The sequence below is a fragment of the Pieris rapae genome, chromosome 17, assembly GCF_905147795.1.
Source record: "Pieris rapae chromosome 17, ilPieRapa1.1, whole genome shotgun sequence".
In the NCBI taxonomy this organism is placed as follows: Eukaryota; Metazoa; Arthropoda; class Insecta; order Lepidoptera; family Pieridae; genus Pieris; species Pieris rapae.
Window position 1 is genome coordinate 4,666,761 of NC_059525.1, and position 18,188 is coordinate 4,684,948.

Here is an 18,188-nt window from a genome sequence, read left to right on the forward strand (position 1 = left end):
AATATATTCAGCATCGAAATCGCTTTACTGAATCGACTATCGAAACGCCTATCTTGACGATACTGCTATTTAACATACATTAAGTATAAGTTTTGCCACGCCATAATTTAACATAAGATTATTGTAATAAGAACGTTATTTGAAAAGCGGGAATTAAATTATGATGGGGTTTAAATACAATATGTTTATCCTATTACGAAAAGTGGACTTACCGTCTTTGCAAACAGTTCTTAAGTGGCCGTTCGTGCTTGATGGATTTACGGGAATATATGAACTACTTTAATTTCAGTGAATATTTGAACCAGGAGGTAACCCGTTCTTTATAATTTAAATTGATTAATTAATGTCTAAAAATTTTTAAAGTAGTTTTGTTAATTTGTTTTTAAATTTTTATTTCAAACCTTAGCAATCATTTATTACTATAAAAAGTTATTTTTTTTAGATGCTCAATAAAAAGATTATACGATCATTGTTCTAATGGACCATAGATTATGGTAATTGTTCTATAGTCTGTGATAAATGAGCGCGAATTTAATCGGTTACATTGCAGGAACAAAATCGGATACATTCATCTCAGTCCAAAGACAATAGAAAAAAGAAAGTTAGGTAAAGATTTACAATGTGACGCGTCGAATCGCTGTGACGTAGAACGGGCCGTAATATATAACGGTACATATGCGACCGATCGACGCGGGGTATAGAGTATAGGAATGGTATTATAGCAAGTCGTTAAGACCTTTTCATTTCAAATGGCTGTTCTTATTGGAGATATTTAAATCTTCGTCGTTTAATGCTCAGCTTTATATTATGTAGCATAATTTACTTGTGTCATTTGTTTTGCATTTATCTTCTTGCTTGTGATGATTTAAAAATCAATGTTTACTACAGTTTTCTTGGGTAACAATGCATTTATTGTGCATAGTTATAATATGTTAGTAATAAAAAGTTATAACCAGAAAATTAGAACAAATTTAAAGAGTTTGGACCCTGTGGTACCATTTAACGCAGCCTTTAACGCAGGCAGCAATACCTTGCTAAGACTATCTATAAGGCACTAATTTTAATCTTTAATTAGCGCCTGTGCACTTGAACATTATGGCCTAAGAGTAATCCAAGGGGAACATAATCTTAGTTAGGGGAATGACTCCTATATTGTTCATTATTTTTATTAAATTAAAATAATATGTAGAATTGTGTTAATGCGTATTAAGCCTGCATAAATGTTTTGAAGTGAAACTTCTTTAGAATCGTTGTGATTTCAAACCGGATGCAACGAAAAAGCGACAGTAAAAAGAGACAGAAACATTAATTCATATGATTTAACGTGGGAGAAAATGAGATAGATAAACTTCTTTCGAATCGTCGTGATTTCAAACCGGATGCAGCGGTAAAGAGAGACAGAAACATCAATTCATCATATGATTTAACGTGGGAGAAAATGAGATAGCAGGCATTATACAGCCTCTCTTTACTGCCGCTTTTTCATTTGATCGAATTTCAAACTTTCGATGTTTTAGTTTTTCCCAAATTAAAAATTTATATTAAACTTATAAATTAAAATTTATCATTAAAATATACTGTTTTAAAAGAACACACACATTTAGATAATGGAAAATGATTAATTTATATATGATTAATAATAAAAAAAATGTTTTTGAAGGTTTCACTTCTACCATGTGTGAATTGCACATATGTTTTTTTTTTTTATAGATAATAAATACATAGATTTAAAGTTACTTGTAATTCAAAGTTTGATTTACAATGCGAAACATGCCTCTATGTCTATAGTATTCTATACATTGAATTTTAAGCTTAACCAACGTCCTTTACTGTAGTGAATGCTGTGAGACGTGTTTCAATAAATAATGGATTTGTAAATAGTAGCCCGAGTCGTGTCTACCTTAACTCACTTTGATTCGTGTTTAAGTTGAACTCAAAGCAAACATAACGCTTCTTATCTGTTAATATTTCTACGTCTCTTTAGGTTTTTTTAATAAATCGACAAGCAATTCGGCATAAAAAAATGTATTGAAAAGGATTACTAAAAAACGTGAATTAATCGTATGTAAAACACCCCACTAAAACATATATATTTATCCTTGCTGTTTATAAAAAACTAAGTACATATACCTAAAATAAATTATCGTTTACATTCATTGTTTTATTTTCTTTCTATCAAAGAAATTCTTTTTAAATTATGGATGCCATAGCAACAAACACTTCTGACCGTTTTTTTTACCTAATGGTTACTATTCATCGTCTACGTTTAATAAACAAATATATTTGAATCGTTCCATATTTTAAAATTAAATACCACTGACAATAATATTCCTAGACAATGAAGTCGTGATTTAAATATCAGAAATCCTTTGCGATTATTTGTTTTTGGGTCGAACGTGAACCTCCTTAGTGTCGCGGAGGGCAGAGGTCGGCCCTCTAATGAGAATTCGACGGTAAAGCTATCGGAATGCGGAGGCGGCATACATAATTGAAATTCGTTTGAAAACCTTTTAAAAATTATACATAATACTGACTGACATATGAAGTACTCAATTCTTATTCCTCGGTTTATTTATAGAGGCTCACCTGATGTGATAACACCGACCATGGACAATCACTGCTAGAGGGCTCGCAAGCGCGAACGATTTTAAGAATCCGTGCTCTGGTTTCTTTAAGGACCGTTCGAAATTGGGAATACTTAAGAGGTCAGCTGGGTACCGTAATTATAAAAAATGTGTATACAATATTAAGATTTCAATCTCAGCATATTTTTACTCGTACTTTGAGTTCATAAAAGGTATATACGGTGATACCTTATCATTTTATTAGGCTTGAGGAAGTAATAAAAGATATAGGTGAAGAATAATTAAGTGATTTCAAGTTTTGACTCGCTTGTAACAAGCTATGTCCGGATATCAGTATTGAGATCAGAGCAAGGTAGTTTTTGTTGTAAAACGGCTGTAAATGATGTCCCATACTAAACAGTTTAACAATTCTGTATTAATGTTTGAAACGATTAAAGGTACGTCCAGGGTTTTGATTTGTTATGAAAAGCTGGAGTTTAACGTAGCCTCTCTCTGTGTTGGTAACTCATATTAGTATCGTGGTCATATCTGGCGCGAATCACTTTCCTCAACCAATTTCGATCCAGCACTTCATTCAACAACGGTGTACAATTTTGAGGAAGAGGAGTCCGAGTTGATCAGGCTATCTCGTTGGTGAATGTCCACTCGATCTTTTGCCTTCTATATTTCCAATCACGATGAGCTTCTCTAGGTTTCTGTTCTCGCATTGTGTCATCAAAGTACGAAATGATGCGTTGTCGGTAAACAAAGTCCTCATCATAAGGGATGTTTCATAAAAATATCTAAACATAAACGGCATTTTAAAATTACTGTTTTTAATTAAGGATCAGACATGTTTTAGAAGACGAGTTTTGAATGAAAGCGCAATCTGTTAGTCAAAAAAATATCTTATTAACAGCATAATCTGTGCTTAAAATGTCAGTTGTCAATAAGTAGAGTCCATAGTAATCTGTTTTTTCTTTATTTCAGATTTTCTGGCGCGCAAAAAGTGTTGTGTGGGTGCGAGGATATGCGTAGTAATAGGACGGGTGAGCACAGGTGACATTTGTGTTTAATGCCAGTGCCGTGTTCATAATGTTTGTTTGGAAAGCGAACACGACCCGCCGGAAGAGCGGTAGCTGGTAAGTTTTTTTCCTAGATTATACAAAGAGCATCAAATATAAAAACTTAGTTTGAATGCCTATTACTAATACAAAGTACGATACTGAAAGTATTGACGTTTTATTTTTATCTAGCTGCTCCCGCGAACTTAGTTTCGCTTTCATGGTTTTCTTTTAAGCCTGCCTTATTAGTAGCTACATACCATATGGGAAAAATCTATACTAACCCATAGAGGGTTTTCTCTTTTGCGAAAAAAAACCTAGATTCTAAGTAATACTAAATTTTTATTTCTTATGTTTTAAAATTTTGCACTTTATAAAATTTCCTCGGAATACATGGAATAAATTTAAAAAATAATTATATCAATTAGTTCAATCTTCGAGTTTTGCGCTAAGCAACAATATATACGATTCATTTTCATTAACTTCACCTCTATAATATTTTAATACAAATATTATATATTGTAATAAAAAAGTGTCTTGAAAAAAACTTTAGTGAATAGGACGCAAGAAGCGCCAGATAGATTTCGATGCCAAAATATAGTAGACCTAATTAAAAATATAATAAAATTACATTCCATGTATTTAAAAAATGGCCGTTTATTTATCATAAGTTTTTGTAACTTTATTTTTTTTACTTTAATAAAATACATAAGTACAACCAACCAATTACCAATACATTGATAAGTATATTAAAATCTTTTGTGTAAACGATCTTGTTTAGCATACTCAAATTACAAAAATGCTTTTCATCTCGATATCAACGGCTTTCTTAATAAGTCATGATGATGGGGCAAACATAAGTTCAGTTAGTGACCTACATACAAATATTCGGGTACCTGGCTGTTAAAAACTTCTAAAATCTTTACTATTTTTATTTCTCACAAAAGCTTACATTATGTAAGTTTAAAGAAAAACACTTTTTTAACGGATTATAGATATGTATTATTATATTTAAACTTATAATTATTTGTACATAATTTTAAATTTAAACCGACGTTTCGCGTGCTTTACAGCGTGCGTGGTCACGGTGACTGAAGACAAAGGTGTTAAATGTCAAAAAGTATTACAGCTGCAGAAAATGTTGTGTTATCTGTATTTATTTCCCCGGAGTTCTATATATTATCATATAATCTTTTTCGAATCGATTCTTCCCAAGATTGGTACGCGAAGCCATTGAAATAAAAAAACACGCCAATTTCAATAGAGAGGACGGCCTAAAATTATCAAACACCTGGGATCCAATAATATCCAAATTAAAATCTCAAAATAAACAACCCGCGAAAATGGAGGACACCGTGAGCAATTTCTGCAAAAACCCTACATCTTTTAGTCGATACCAACTCCGGGGAAATAAATACAGATAACACAACATTTTCTGCAGCTGTAATACTTTTTGACATTTAACACCTTTGTCTTCAGTCACCGTGACCACGCACGCTGTAAAGCACGCGAAACGTCGGTTTAAATTTAAAATTATGTACAAATAATTATAAGTTTAAATATAATAATACATATCTATAATCCGTTAAAAAAGTGTTTTTCTTTAAATGTGTAAAAGTTATGTAAATAAAAGACAATACTATTATGTAAGTTTTTGTGAATGTGGACAGACCAATGTTTGTCCACATTTTGTAATGGAAAATAAATTACGTCTTGTCGCAAACATTGTTTATTTATGTTGTCTCATGGTTTGAAAATAAAAATGTCATAACTAATATTATTTTATTAATATTTTACATATTAAACACTTAGTAAACACCAACATAGAACGTGAAAGGGTAGCACTGTCTTACTTGACGTTTCTGCCTTATCTCCAAGATATTGACCAAAAGCGCGGCATGCAAAATTAAAGTAGCCACGATGAATTCCAATCTTCAAAAGGAGATGGCATGTTCTTTTTTAAATTTATTTATATATTGTCCAAGTAATTTCACGACCAAGTCGTTGTAGGTATTGAATAACTTATGTAAACGAGTATGTACAACTTGAGCAATTGGTATTGGTAACCAGGATGATTAAGTACTAACTACCTATTTCTGTTAAAAACGTTTAACATTTACAGAAAATTCCAGAAACATGCATCGTTACCTATTGTTGAACATTGTTTCTTTCAAGTTCGTCTCTGCTACTTTATTCCTATAGCTTGTTAAGTGTTAGACAGTTCGTATCAATACATTCCAATGTATGGGATATGACAATCGGTCAGGACATGTAACACTGTCTGTTCACATGTGCTACAAGGACAGGCATCACTTTGTCTAACCCTAGGCCTGTAAAGATTCCACAAGAATTCATCGTGGTCCAGACCTTAAGGCACTTTGCTCCTTGATGTGGTGTTTCAAATTCAATATAGCACAATGAAAGCTCAACAAATACCTTGTCGTGTCGGAAAGCGCCATCTCTTGGGCCAAATTACTCTCCCACGGCAATATCGATACGATTCGTCGGAACAAAGCCTCATTTGTAGGTCCTTTGTAAGGGGCCTATTATTACAGCATCATTTTAGTACTCAATTATAGCAGTGTGAAAACTGTACAATAATCATACAAGATTAGACGTTATACGATCTACCTTAGGTTCAATTTGTGTTAAAAAGAGAGGTTTTGCAGAAATAATTTTAAAATGTCTTTCCCTTTATGGATTTACTATAATTTGTCTAACAGGAATATTATATAATATTTATCATTTCTATATGAGTTTAAAAATTATATCCTAAAAGTTTAATCTGTAATCACGTACCTACTATAATTAGTATAACTTTATAAAGCTTTTACATAATGAGTTATAAAAGGACACGATTTAGTAAAAAAATACAGTTTCTATTACATTATACGTTTAGGCGCCAAGTCAGAAGCGGGTGTAATTTTTAAATATCATAATTGATCAGCCCACAAATGTATCGAGCTTTGAATAAATGTTTAACCTGTTGTATTCTTGAACTTACCAATTGAAATAACTTAAACAAACGCCTTTGTAAGGATAACCAGTGCTTACAGACGTACATCCCTTCAGGGCTATGTATTTACCGGCCATATACGTTATTTACCATTCAACGTTATTGCTTACAAATTGCAACATGGTAACATGATATTTCGCTGAGTGTCGGATTTTGAATTTCCTTAATATATTTGAATAATTACGATACGTTGTAGATGTATAAATATGATGAATTCATAGATTTTTTATGTAAATGTTTATTGATAAAGTATAATCAAAACGGTTTATATTATACACATACAAATACAATCTACTAATAGTTTACTTGTTGTGTATGTGGAAATGTGCAATGTGTGTGTGTGTCGTGTGAGGGTTTCGTGATCTTAATACATTTTATGATACTAAATATTTAAAGCAAAACATAGTGAATCATTAGACGCTTATATTTTTTATTTTTTTTATTTTCACATTTAGGTACAAAAACAGAAAACAGATTGATTACATACATAAAATTATTACACACTAAACAACATTTAAAAATCTGACTTCCAGTTATATCTGTACACAGCATTTACACTAAATATCAACTAAACAACATACACATATCAAACCGAATGACAATAAAAAAATAAAAGAAAAAAAATATATATATACATACACACACACACATGTATATATACATATACATTAATCAATTAAATTAGTAATTAAGGTTGCATTAATGGCATGTGTTTAGAAAGCGAATCACATGTCTATAAAGAAAAAAATAAATATAAATTTGAAGCTTAAGGTTTTCTCGCTACTTAATAATTACTATATAATAAGTAAAACGCTTTAAGGGCGGGATTCATCATTCAATAAAACATGTTTAGTGAAACCCAAAAAGTATAGACAATAAATTAATTACCAAGCGAGCCTTACGGTGGTATAACGGCTCATACCAGTTTTGATTGATGAAACTCTCGCAGGCCGACGATAATATTTGTGGAATGTGTGAAAAATTGAGTCTTGCTCGTAAATCTTTATTGGGAATATAGAGAAGTTTTGAGCAGAGTTTGCCTAGTGGCTTCAGCGTGCGACTCTCATACCTGAGGTCGTAGGTTCGAACCCCGGCTGTGCACCAATGGACTTTCTTTCTATGTGGGCATTTAACATTTGTTCGAACGGTGAAGGAAAACATCGAACAAATATATGCAGTACATATATCATTCAAAGCTGATTAATTAGCCATCTTGCCGTCACATGAGGCTATTTTCAGGTTATTTCGTCTGGTGGTTGTTTGAAACTGCTTACAGCGTAATTTCAATAATGATTTGATGACCTATTTTAGTATTAAATTTTCGAACCATGTTATTTCGAGTTAGCACCATCGACGCTATGCATAAAGAGTACCTATTCTTAAAAGATCGGCAACGCATTAGCGAGTCCCCCGGCATTGAGAGTGTCCATGGTTATTACATAACATCAGGTGACACTGTCTATACTAAAAATTCAGTCCCATGGGAGAAAATGGGTTAATTAAATATTGAATTATGTATAAACAACAGCTTGCAAGTATCAGCCCAAAATGAAATCTAGAGGTAAAAAAATCTAAATTATAATGGAGTCGTCTGTAAAAAAATTATAAATATGATACCGTGTTCCGGTAATTTAATTCTTGATTTGTATATTTAGTTTAATTAGAAATTACAGTTGTAACAGATTAAAATGTCTAGACAATGTAAAACATAAATAAAATATGCAAGAGGTAAATAAAAAAAATTAAGTAGAACAAACAACAATTTGATAATATCAACTTTAAATTGCAGATTCATTAATAAATTACTACAATTCACACCCATTCATTATTTATAATTATTAGCAGCTTCATTTTTATATACAAAAGAAAAATAAATGAATAAAACACGTATATTAACATACATACATACATAACATAAATATAATAACATACATATATTATGTTTCAACTGGATTTTTAATCATAATTGCTATTTCTGTAACATCTAATAAATAGTGCTGTATTTCTTTTTGGTGAACATCAATTTGAATAACTTTCACACACAAGCCTGCTAAAATTTATCTAATATTTATTTCTACTGTAGGTTTACCAATTATAATTAGTTAAGAAATCTTCAGTATCCAAGTATCATTTGTTTTACGTAGCAACAAGTTAGATAAGGTTTTATTTTTTTTCTCTCAAACATCACATACGCTAAAATGAGCACAGACAAATACTTCTATGTTATAAAAAAGATAAACAGGTGTGAAAATGTCATCAATCATACAAACTAAGATGTCGCAGCGCCAAGCAGATCCCGCGAACGCAGCACACTCCTGATTTGACTTTTTTCATCGATTCGAAAGAAATTCATCAGATGACTTAACTTTATCGCTTATCTATAATATCTAAACCAAGTGAGCGTGAAAAACAATAAACATACAACTCAGCCTTCAGGTCCTTCAAACGGGCGTTGAGAGTGTCCATGGGCGGTGGTATAACTTAACATCAGGTGAGCCTCCTGCCCATTTGTCCCCTGTTGTATAAAATGTGAGCAACGTTAAGTGATCAAGGCGCTCAAAAAGATTCGCCGTCAGCGATTCGAATCACTCTTCGTTCTATACGAAGTTCCTTATGAATTAATAGCTAATTTAGGAAAGAACAGTGGAAGTTTAGATCTTTAAATAACTTAAATAAACGCTTAACAAACGTGTGTATAGTTTTTAGTAGAAATTATTTTATAGAAACATTCGGGTTACTTGAATCAATATACTTAATACAATTTCCAAGGCACAATGAATCACATTAGCGAACTAATCAGGCGAGTGAGTGGAATCACGCTCGTTCGCTACGCATTCCGCTCAATAATAATGCACTTTCGATACGAGCAAAAAACATTTTTACGTACCTTTCGTATCGTAAAATGGACTACATGATAAACGAGGCAAAACATCGAGGTTTTTATTAAGGCGAACCGAATCAATCGATTTATATGAGATACATTATATTTATTGTCTACATGTTAACGCAACGTTAAATACGTGGCAAAGTTAATAGTAAGATTTATATAAGAATGTATTATTATTATTTTATTTACACTTTGTTGCCCTAATACAGTACCATAGACCAGAAAAAAATAAACATGTGAATAGAACAATAATACAAAAGTACACATGAAAAAGATAAGGGATCCAGATAATTTCAGATCTGCAATGCTTGTGCAATACAGATTGAAAGGAATATAGAGAAGGGCGCAGCGGATAGGAACGGGAAGTGAGTTCCATAGCCAAATCGCCAAGAAAAGAAGAATTGGGATTTAAAGGATAAAGTTTAGTGTTTATATAGGTAAAAACACTAGCTAAAGCAGAATAAATTTAAAGAGGTGCGCCAATTACATTTTGGAAGCCTATACCAGTCAGTCACAACTCGATTTGGCGAAGAGTCCTATGTAATATAATCGAATGTTTGTGATGGTAGCGTTTAACAACTCTATGAATTAACCAAAAATGAATTAATATTGATGGTCTAATAAAGCCTGTTACGTAAAGCAGCATAAAAAGATTGCTGCTGATTTAATAATCTAGTTGTAAAATAATGGCATTTTATTTGGGAATTAGTTTTAACAACTTTTCCTGTCGTTTTCATTTAACAATATATATGTAGTTTGAAAAATGTACGACTCGTTTTAATATGTCGTTAGCGGTACAGCTTCATACCCAATAGACTCACTTTTATAATGAACACGTGCCCGTAGTAAATATTAAATTTAGAAAACGCTAATGATCTCTACCGGATGTAACCGTTAAATTGCGTGTTAATGTCAACTCATACTATATTTATTGGTATTTAAAGAAGTAAAACAGCAATCAGCTTGCCTATTATTATCAACATGCATGACAAACTCGTCTATCATGATGAATACGTCGCATTTTAAGTATAGCTATTCTCTTTTATACTCGGATTTTCTGCGATTTCTAGAAGTTTTCTAGATTTTACTAGCTTGATGCAGGTATCGGTATAATAGTTGACCTATCTATCTATATATAAATATCGATGTTAAAAGGAGAAACGATCGCTGATTATGGGCTCTTTATTTAAATTCTAAACACGCGGATTGACATTCAATTCACCAACAATTCAACTAAATTCCTTTAGTTTCCCTCTTCATATAATAAATAAAAAAGTGTTTATTAATTATACGTATAAGTTGATGGGCATTACAATCTCTGAGATTTGCGTGAAAAATGACATGTGTCAAGGTAATTCCATAAAAGATTTAATATGTATAAACGGCGTTTTAATTATTTAAAATTCAAATTACCATGTTAATGGTCTCGATATATCGAATAATCGTTGTGGCCAAAAGTTTAATAAAATCACTAACATTGATCAAAACATTTGTTGTTAGACACATCTTACATTAGTAGTTTATACAAGATAAAAATATCCTACCTTTTTTTTTAAAGAGTTAGTGTCTATAAGGAATTAATAGTAATAATTGTAATTAAAATTGATGAATAGAGGATTAAAACAAATTTAAAAAGTTTGGTCCCTGTGGCCTTTAGCGGAAGCATCTCCTCGCTGTATTCAGATACTTATTCGTTGAGCGAGAAAAGCAAAAGCTCTGGGGTCATCGTTACTATCTACCTGACCCTGGTGGGATAAAAGTCATACCTACGATTTGCCAGATTATTATTTAATCATTTAAAAAATGAATAAATACTCGTTTGGATGAAAGTAAACAGTACCGTACATATTTTGATTACTCACGGCGTTAGTGTGAACTAGCTTCAAGTTATTATTACAATTTCAAGATTAATAACCAATAATAAAATAGAAATTAAAGAGTAGCCTTGGGTTATGAGACAGTGACAGTTATCGTTGTGAGAAAGCAAAACGGCGTCTGCGCAAACTAGTTTGTTTATGCTGATATTTTCACTTATGTAAATCACTGTAAATTCTAACATTCCCGTGAACTATCCGGTTCTTGTGTGCCGATTATTTTGAAATGTCTTCTACGTTTTTGTGACTTAACATGCACTTTGCGCGATAGTTTTAATATAACTGTCAATTTTTTATTTCACGGTAACAAAATATTCTATGTGTGTTAAACATATTCAGTACTGTATTTAATTTTATAGTAAAACAGTCTCCTGTAAATCGTTTCTTGGTTTGATATTTTTAAATGAGACTCCTGAACAATCAAGCAGGCATGATCACGGGTAGGATGAAGTCTTAAATGAGATTAAAAAAGCAAAAGTAAACAAATATATAACTTTCGGAGTATCCAGGTATAATACAGATTATATATGATTTATAGCGCGATTTTTCGTTGGATAATTCCAACAGGCGACACCAATAGTTTTCTTTAAATAAGCTAACAAAATGATACAATTAACAAAAAAGATTGTAAGCGAACTGCCATAGAACTTATAATGATTACTTATGAAACATTTATTTATTATAAAAAAATCAGTAGCGTTACAAGCTTTTTAGGTCAGGGCTGTAGATTTCTGTATCTGTATCATTATAATTTGCCAATCTAAACGGCAAGTAGGTGATCAGCCACCTGTCGCTGACAATGCCGTCGACTTATTCGGTCGACTAGAAAGAAAGTGCATTGCACATCTAGGGATCTAACCTTCGACCACAGACATGGGAATCGCACTAGACCACCACTGCTAATATTTATTATAACTAATAAACATTTATCTATTTTCAGGTCTAGAATGGTGACAAAAGTTGGAACACAAATATCAAGGACGACGTCTTTGTGCCTCGTTTTAGCATTAATCAGTGTAAGTACTTATTTATTATAAGTAGGTACATGTCGGCGCGAAGCGCCTGTAAATAACGAATCCAGATTAATTAAAGCTGTCATTAAATTATTGAAGATAATGACGTCAGTAATACTGGTGTCATAGATTAGTTTGTTGGCATCTGCCATTTAATTTCGACATTAGAGTCTACACTTTAAAGGCTTCTGCTTGGTTCGACCGCTCAATCGAACTGAGGCTCGCACCAATCAGTTCCTGTATTTATAACAACCCGCATTTGTAATAAACAAGCTTCGTAACATTTCGGGTACTCGTTCCACGACCGAACCCGAATAGACCACAGAGTCAAACAGAGTCATAAGAACGAGTGTCAAAGATTACTTTAATATTTATTGTTATCTAGTCTCCAATATTTAAAATTATGATAAATAACTTTCCATAATAATAATTATGACTATGGAGTCAGAATTATTATCGATCATTGAATAGTGATTAATTATAAGATCTAACAACATTGACAAGTTAAATGAACTAGTCATATTAACGGTTTTAAAGATATTTGACTTCGATGTCATTAAATGATAATGACAGTGGCAGCTGACACTAACACGCCATTGCTGTAACATAAATAATAAAGAATATAAAATTACTACAGACTATCATAAAATATGAATCCCAAACATTATTAATATTTTTCGTAACAATATATAAATTTGCGCCGATACGGCCATACTGACTCCAGCGCGTCCCCTGCGCTGCTTTACATTGCAACAACTTTAAACAAGGCATCACTCATGACGAGATCTAGCCCACACAAGGCATCACCCATCCTGGGTTCAGCCAACAAGACCAGGATCAAGGATACGCGTGGTGGCCAGCCAGCGTTTTAGGAAGGATATTGGATAGGAAAACACAAGGCATCACTCATTACGAGATCTAGCCCACACAAGGCATCACCCATCCTGGGTTCAGCCAACAAGACCAGGATCAAGGATACGCATGGTGGCCAGCCAGCGTTTTAGGAAGGATATTGGATAGGTAAAACACATTTTTATTTTTTCATAAACATGTCAATGCATATACATAAAATAATTATTACCTTTAATTAGATTAGTTATTCAGTAATTCAATGCAATTACCTAGATCCAAAAACGTCAGTAGAAGAGGTCGAGGCCTCCTCACATAAAACTCTCCGACAAATCTTCCGCCGATACGGTCAATTCGACTGAAGTATAAACTCATGGCGTTCAAAGAATTGCTCCAATTGGTTACTCAACCAACCACAACATGTAAACCGCCTCGGCCTGCTGACATCTAGACTAAGAATTATAAAGCAGTTCTTCTCAAAAGCAGTCTAATGACAGAATATACCGATACCCGTTCTCTTTAAAAAAAGATATATTAAAAATTAAAACCCACAGTAAAATGGTATCACAAAATACTTGATATATATTTTTTTGTCATCACACTATTATCACATTAGTTATTCACATCAAATTACATTCATGCACCTGATGTTCGTCAAAAATATTAGAAGGTTTAATTTTACAATTACTTTTACAGTTACATTTACAACTTAAATTCAAATCTTAATTACTCATATCTGTAACGTATGGAATGTTTCGCTTATGATGGTTGATATAAAATGCACACTTAGTTTTTAGTAATGGGCCAAACCCAACAAAATAGAATAACAACGAATAGTGGGTAGAACGAATACGCAACGTACGGTAGACAAAAATCACTGCATTTTGATGTGTAGAATGTAACTGAGCTGAAGAGAAAGCGTTTTGGATTGAGTATTCATACAAAGTTGATATTTGTCATGACAACTATGAATAAAATTAAAATAAAACACGTTTATTTTGGAACATAAGATCGTCAAGGTATCACTTTTTCCACGTCACCAAATTCGATCCCGTAGGCATCCCTACTCATTGGCAAAGAAGACAGGGTGTAGGCCGAGAGAAAAAGCCGACGTAAAAAACTCTCGGTAATTTTTAAAATAAAATAAGTCATCAAACAATACTACAACGCTCATAGCAAATTAATTAGAAGTAGCTTGCCCAGCACTAGTCCTAGGCCCTTTCATCAACTAGACAATCGCTGACTTTATAGTAAGCCTTTTTACACAGCTCCTCTTTTTAATACATTTCCCAAATTTATTAAAAGACAGATACAAGAGCATCTGGGATTTTATATTAAAGAAGAGAATCCCTTTTCCCAAAAAGAATTAGTAACTAAACCACTCAAATCAAATTTAATTTTTTTTTTTTGTGAGCAGTTAACGTCTCCAAATATTTGAATGTTCAAATTTATATTTACAACTTTGATTTGGATTTTACTTTGCACTATGTGCAAAATATTAGAGAATGTTTATAATGACCGATATAAAATTCTCTTTTCACTTTCAGCGATGACGAAAAGTAAAAATACATAAATTTACCGAAAGACATACGTAAATATTAAACACAAAAGCTGTTTTTTTTTAATAGTGTCATCTGATTAGGGAATTCCGTGAAAGCCAGATTCTATATCTAAGCATCTGTAATATCGGGCTCTGCCTAATCTCTAAATTTGGTCTGCTAATATCTCTAACCGCACTTGAATTCAACACGCAAAGATCAACGCAAAGTTGGTTCGTCCCGTTCTTTTTCTCGATTCATAAAATTCATATCTTATTATGACTTTCTCGAATTAATTGACAATTTTAATAGTTTTAAAAAGTCTTATACCTTTCTTTGAACAATTAATTACATATTTTGTTGTAGTAAGTTTAATAAATGAACAATACTTAATAGTTTAATTTAGCGAGTTACATTCGTCATTTTGACGGTAGTAGCAATTTTACTCTAGATGACCCACACAACGGCAGAAATCTCATTTAATAAACTGTGCCATGAAAACCGGTATTATTGTTACTGAATTATGACGAAATAACGTTATGCTTAGACGGATTTCTCACTTTGCAGTCCCGGTAACGCGACAACGACAAACGACCCGGTTTAAGAAAGTGAAACGAACGAATTGATCTTTTGAAGATACTATAACACGGGATCTTTGTAATATCATTATATTTACTCTACTTTCGATTTTACGCCTACGAAATATTATAAGAACTGATAAGAATTTATTTAGTGAATCGGAGGTAATTCTCAGTTACTCAGATCGAAAAAACTCAGGGTAAATACCTGTGATCACCGCAACCATTACCTCGGCGTCGGTAGCTTCTGGACGAATCCTCTTAAAAAGCGCCCATGCCGTTGTAGCGTACTCTGCGTAGGAATTCGCTTGCTCGGAAGTGTAGTTGCGCCATTTCTGCACGTCATCTGCGTACCGAAATTCGTTGCCAAACGTATGGATCAGCTCCTCCTTCACTTGCTCCCAGGTGGTTGAATGCAGAGACCAGGTGTCAGCCCATGTTTTGGCTCGTCCTCTTAACTGCAAAATGGCCTTCATTCGAGCTTCATGTGGAGGGACCATCAGCTTCGTGATAGTTTCGTCTACGTTAGCGCACCAGTCCCTGATGTCGTGCGATCTCTCATCAGGGTTAAACGGAGGTAGGTAGAAGTCATGGTGCCGTCGGAGGGTTGCATCATCTGCTGATAGTGTTGCTTTCACAGCGCTTGTCGCGGCAGTCTTCGTAATGGAGGTCAAGAGACCCATCACTTGTTCCATAGTGAAGGTCGTGTCGTTTGAAGAGTCCGAAGTCTCTTGGGGATGTGATCCCACCGCTGCTGTCGGCGCGAAGCGCCTGTAAATAACGAATCCAGATTAATTAAAGCTGTCATTAAATTATTGAAGATAATGACGTCAGTAATACTGGTGTCATAGATTAGTTTGTTGGCATCTGCCATTTAATTTCGACATTAGAGTCTACACTTTAAAGGCTTCTGCTTGGTTCGACCGCTCAATCGAACTGAGGCTCGCACCAATCAGTTCCTGTATTTATAACAACCCGCATTTGTAATAAACAAGCTTCGTAACATTTCGGGTACTCGTTCCACGACCGAACCCGAATAGACCACAGAGTCAAACAGAGTCATAAGAACGAGTGTCAAAGATTACTTTAATATTTATTGTTATCTAGTCTCCAATATTTAAAATTATGATAAATAACTTTCCATAATAATAATTATGACTATGGAGTCAGAATTATTATCGATCATTGAATAGTGATTAATTATAAGATCTAACAACATTGACAAGTTAAATGAACTAGTCATATTAACGGTTTTAAAGATATTTGACTTCGATGTCATTAAATGATAATGACAGTGGCAGCTGACACTAACACGCCATTGCTGTAACATAAATAATAAAGAATATAAAATTACTACAGACTATCATAAAATATGAATCCCAAACATTATTAATATTTTTCGTAACAATATATAAATTTGCGCCGATATACATTACTTTAAGTAGCCACGTATTGCATAATCTCTATAATATTGTATTAGTAACTAATCGTACTGATTAGTAGTTAAATATTCAATTTCTACTAAGCCTATTTGGAGAATATATGATGTGATTGTTATTATATTTACTTGCACTTTATATATACATCGATCTGCTTCGTCTGTTTACATTCTTATCAAGAAGATAAATAAGATTCTGAAAAGACATACCGTTTAGCTCCGTGTTCAACAAAAAATCGACCTAGCTCGAGTAACCAGAAACGTTCCGTCCTTGGGGTCGGATGAATGCCGACAAGTGACCGATCGCTCTTAAAACTATGTAAGAAGCTTTCTCGATAAGGCTGGTGATACACTGACGTGTTAGACTGATTAAAAATTAAAATAATTGTTTTTTTTTATCAAAATAAATTTACGCTATTGGCTAATGCTCTAAATAGCTATTGAGTTTTTAGTCGGTTAATTCGAAATTTTTTTTTAAATTAAAATACATAATTTTATCTTTTTTTATATAATTTAACTAAAGACTTTTTCTTATAACTCATGTATTTTAAAAATGATGAAATCGTTTAAAAAGAAAATTATTAAATAAATGTATCAACATAAAATGATAATGATTACAACCTTTGAATAAAACTAAAAACGTACGCCAAAACTAACTGTTGGCGTGTTTATAGGAACTTCATTATATGCCCACACTACACTATATTTTGAGTTTTATTTACTCTTAACTTATCAAATAACGTATATGTTGATGTGTGTTGAAAAATATTTATAAAATCGTTCTTAAACTATGCAATTATTAATTAATAACGTAAAAATTAAAAAAAAATTACAACTTTTGGTAAAAACATCAAAGAAATATTCCTAATAGTGGTCATAGGCTCTTCTCATGTTTGAATTCTTGGGGCGTTGATATTTAAGTGTAAAACACTAAGGGCCTGTTTCACAATGTCTGGATAAGTTCCAAATAAGCTATTTGTTACTTATTGGTATGATAAATAGTATTTTTGCGTTTCACGACTGTCAGATAGCGCTATACGTCATGAAATTCGAAGTATCTTATTTGAAACTTTTATCTTTTAAATAATTTATGTGTTGCATAGCTATTTGTCACTTTATCCATACATTGTGAAACAGGCCCTAAGTGTAACAAATTGACACGAACCTAATCGTTAGCAATATTTCTTCACAATTTTATCGTCAAAAGTTATAATAGTTGCTTCATAACACAGCTAAATGCTACTGCATAGTAAATAACATCCTATAGCCAACGTCATACGTCCTTATACGTCTAATATTAACCGAAGCAATAAAAGCTATAGAGTTTCCGTTTAAAACCGCCGGTCAGCGATTCCCCTTAACAGTCG

General features: G+C 32.8%; 1 protein-coding gene across 1 annotated transcript in view; it reads left to right on the forward strand.

Annotated features, from left to right (window-relative positions):
* Positions 1 to 18,188, forward strand: part of LOC111003805 — a 73,819-nt gene that overhangs the window by 12,486 nt on the left and 43,145 nt on the right. Inside the window, exons 2-3 of the mRNA XM_022274503.2 lie at positions 3,555 to 3,706; positions 12,346 to 12,421. Of these exons, the coding sequence (XP_022130195.2) occupies positions 3,660 to 3,706; positions 12,346 to 12,421 (123 nt within the window). The 5' untranslated portion in view covers positions 3,555 to 3,659. The remainder of the gene's footprint in view (positions 1 to 3,554; positions 3,707 to 12,345; positions 12,422 to 18,188) is intronic.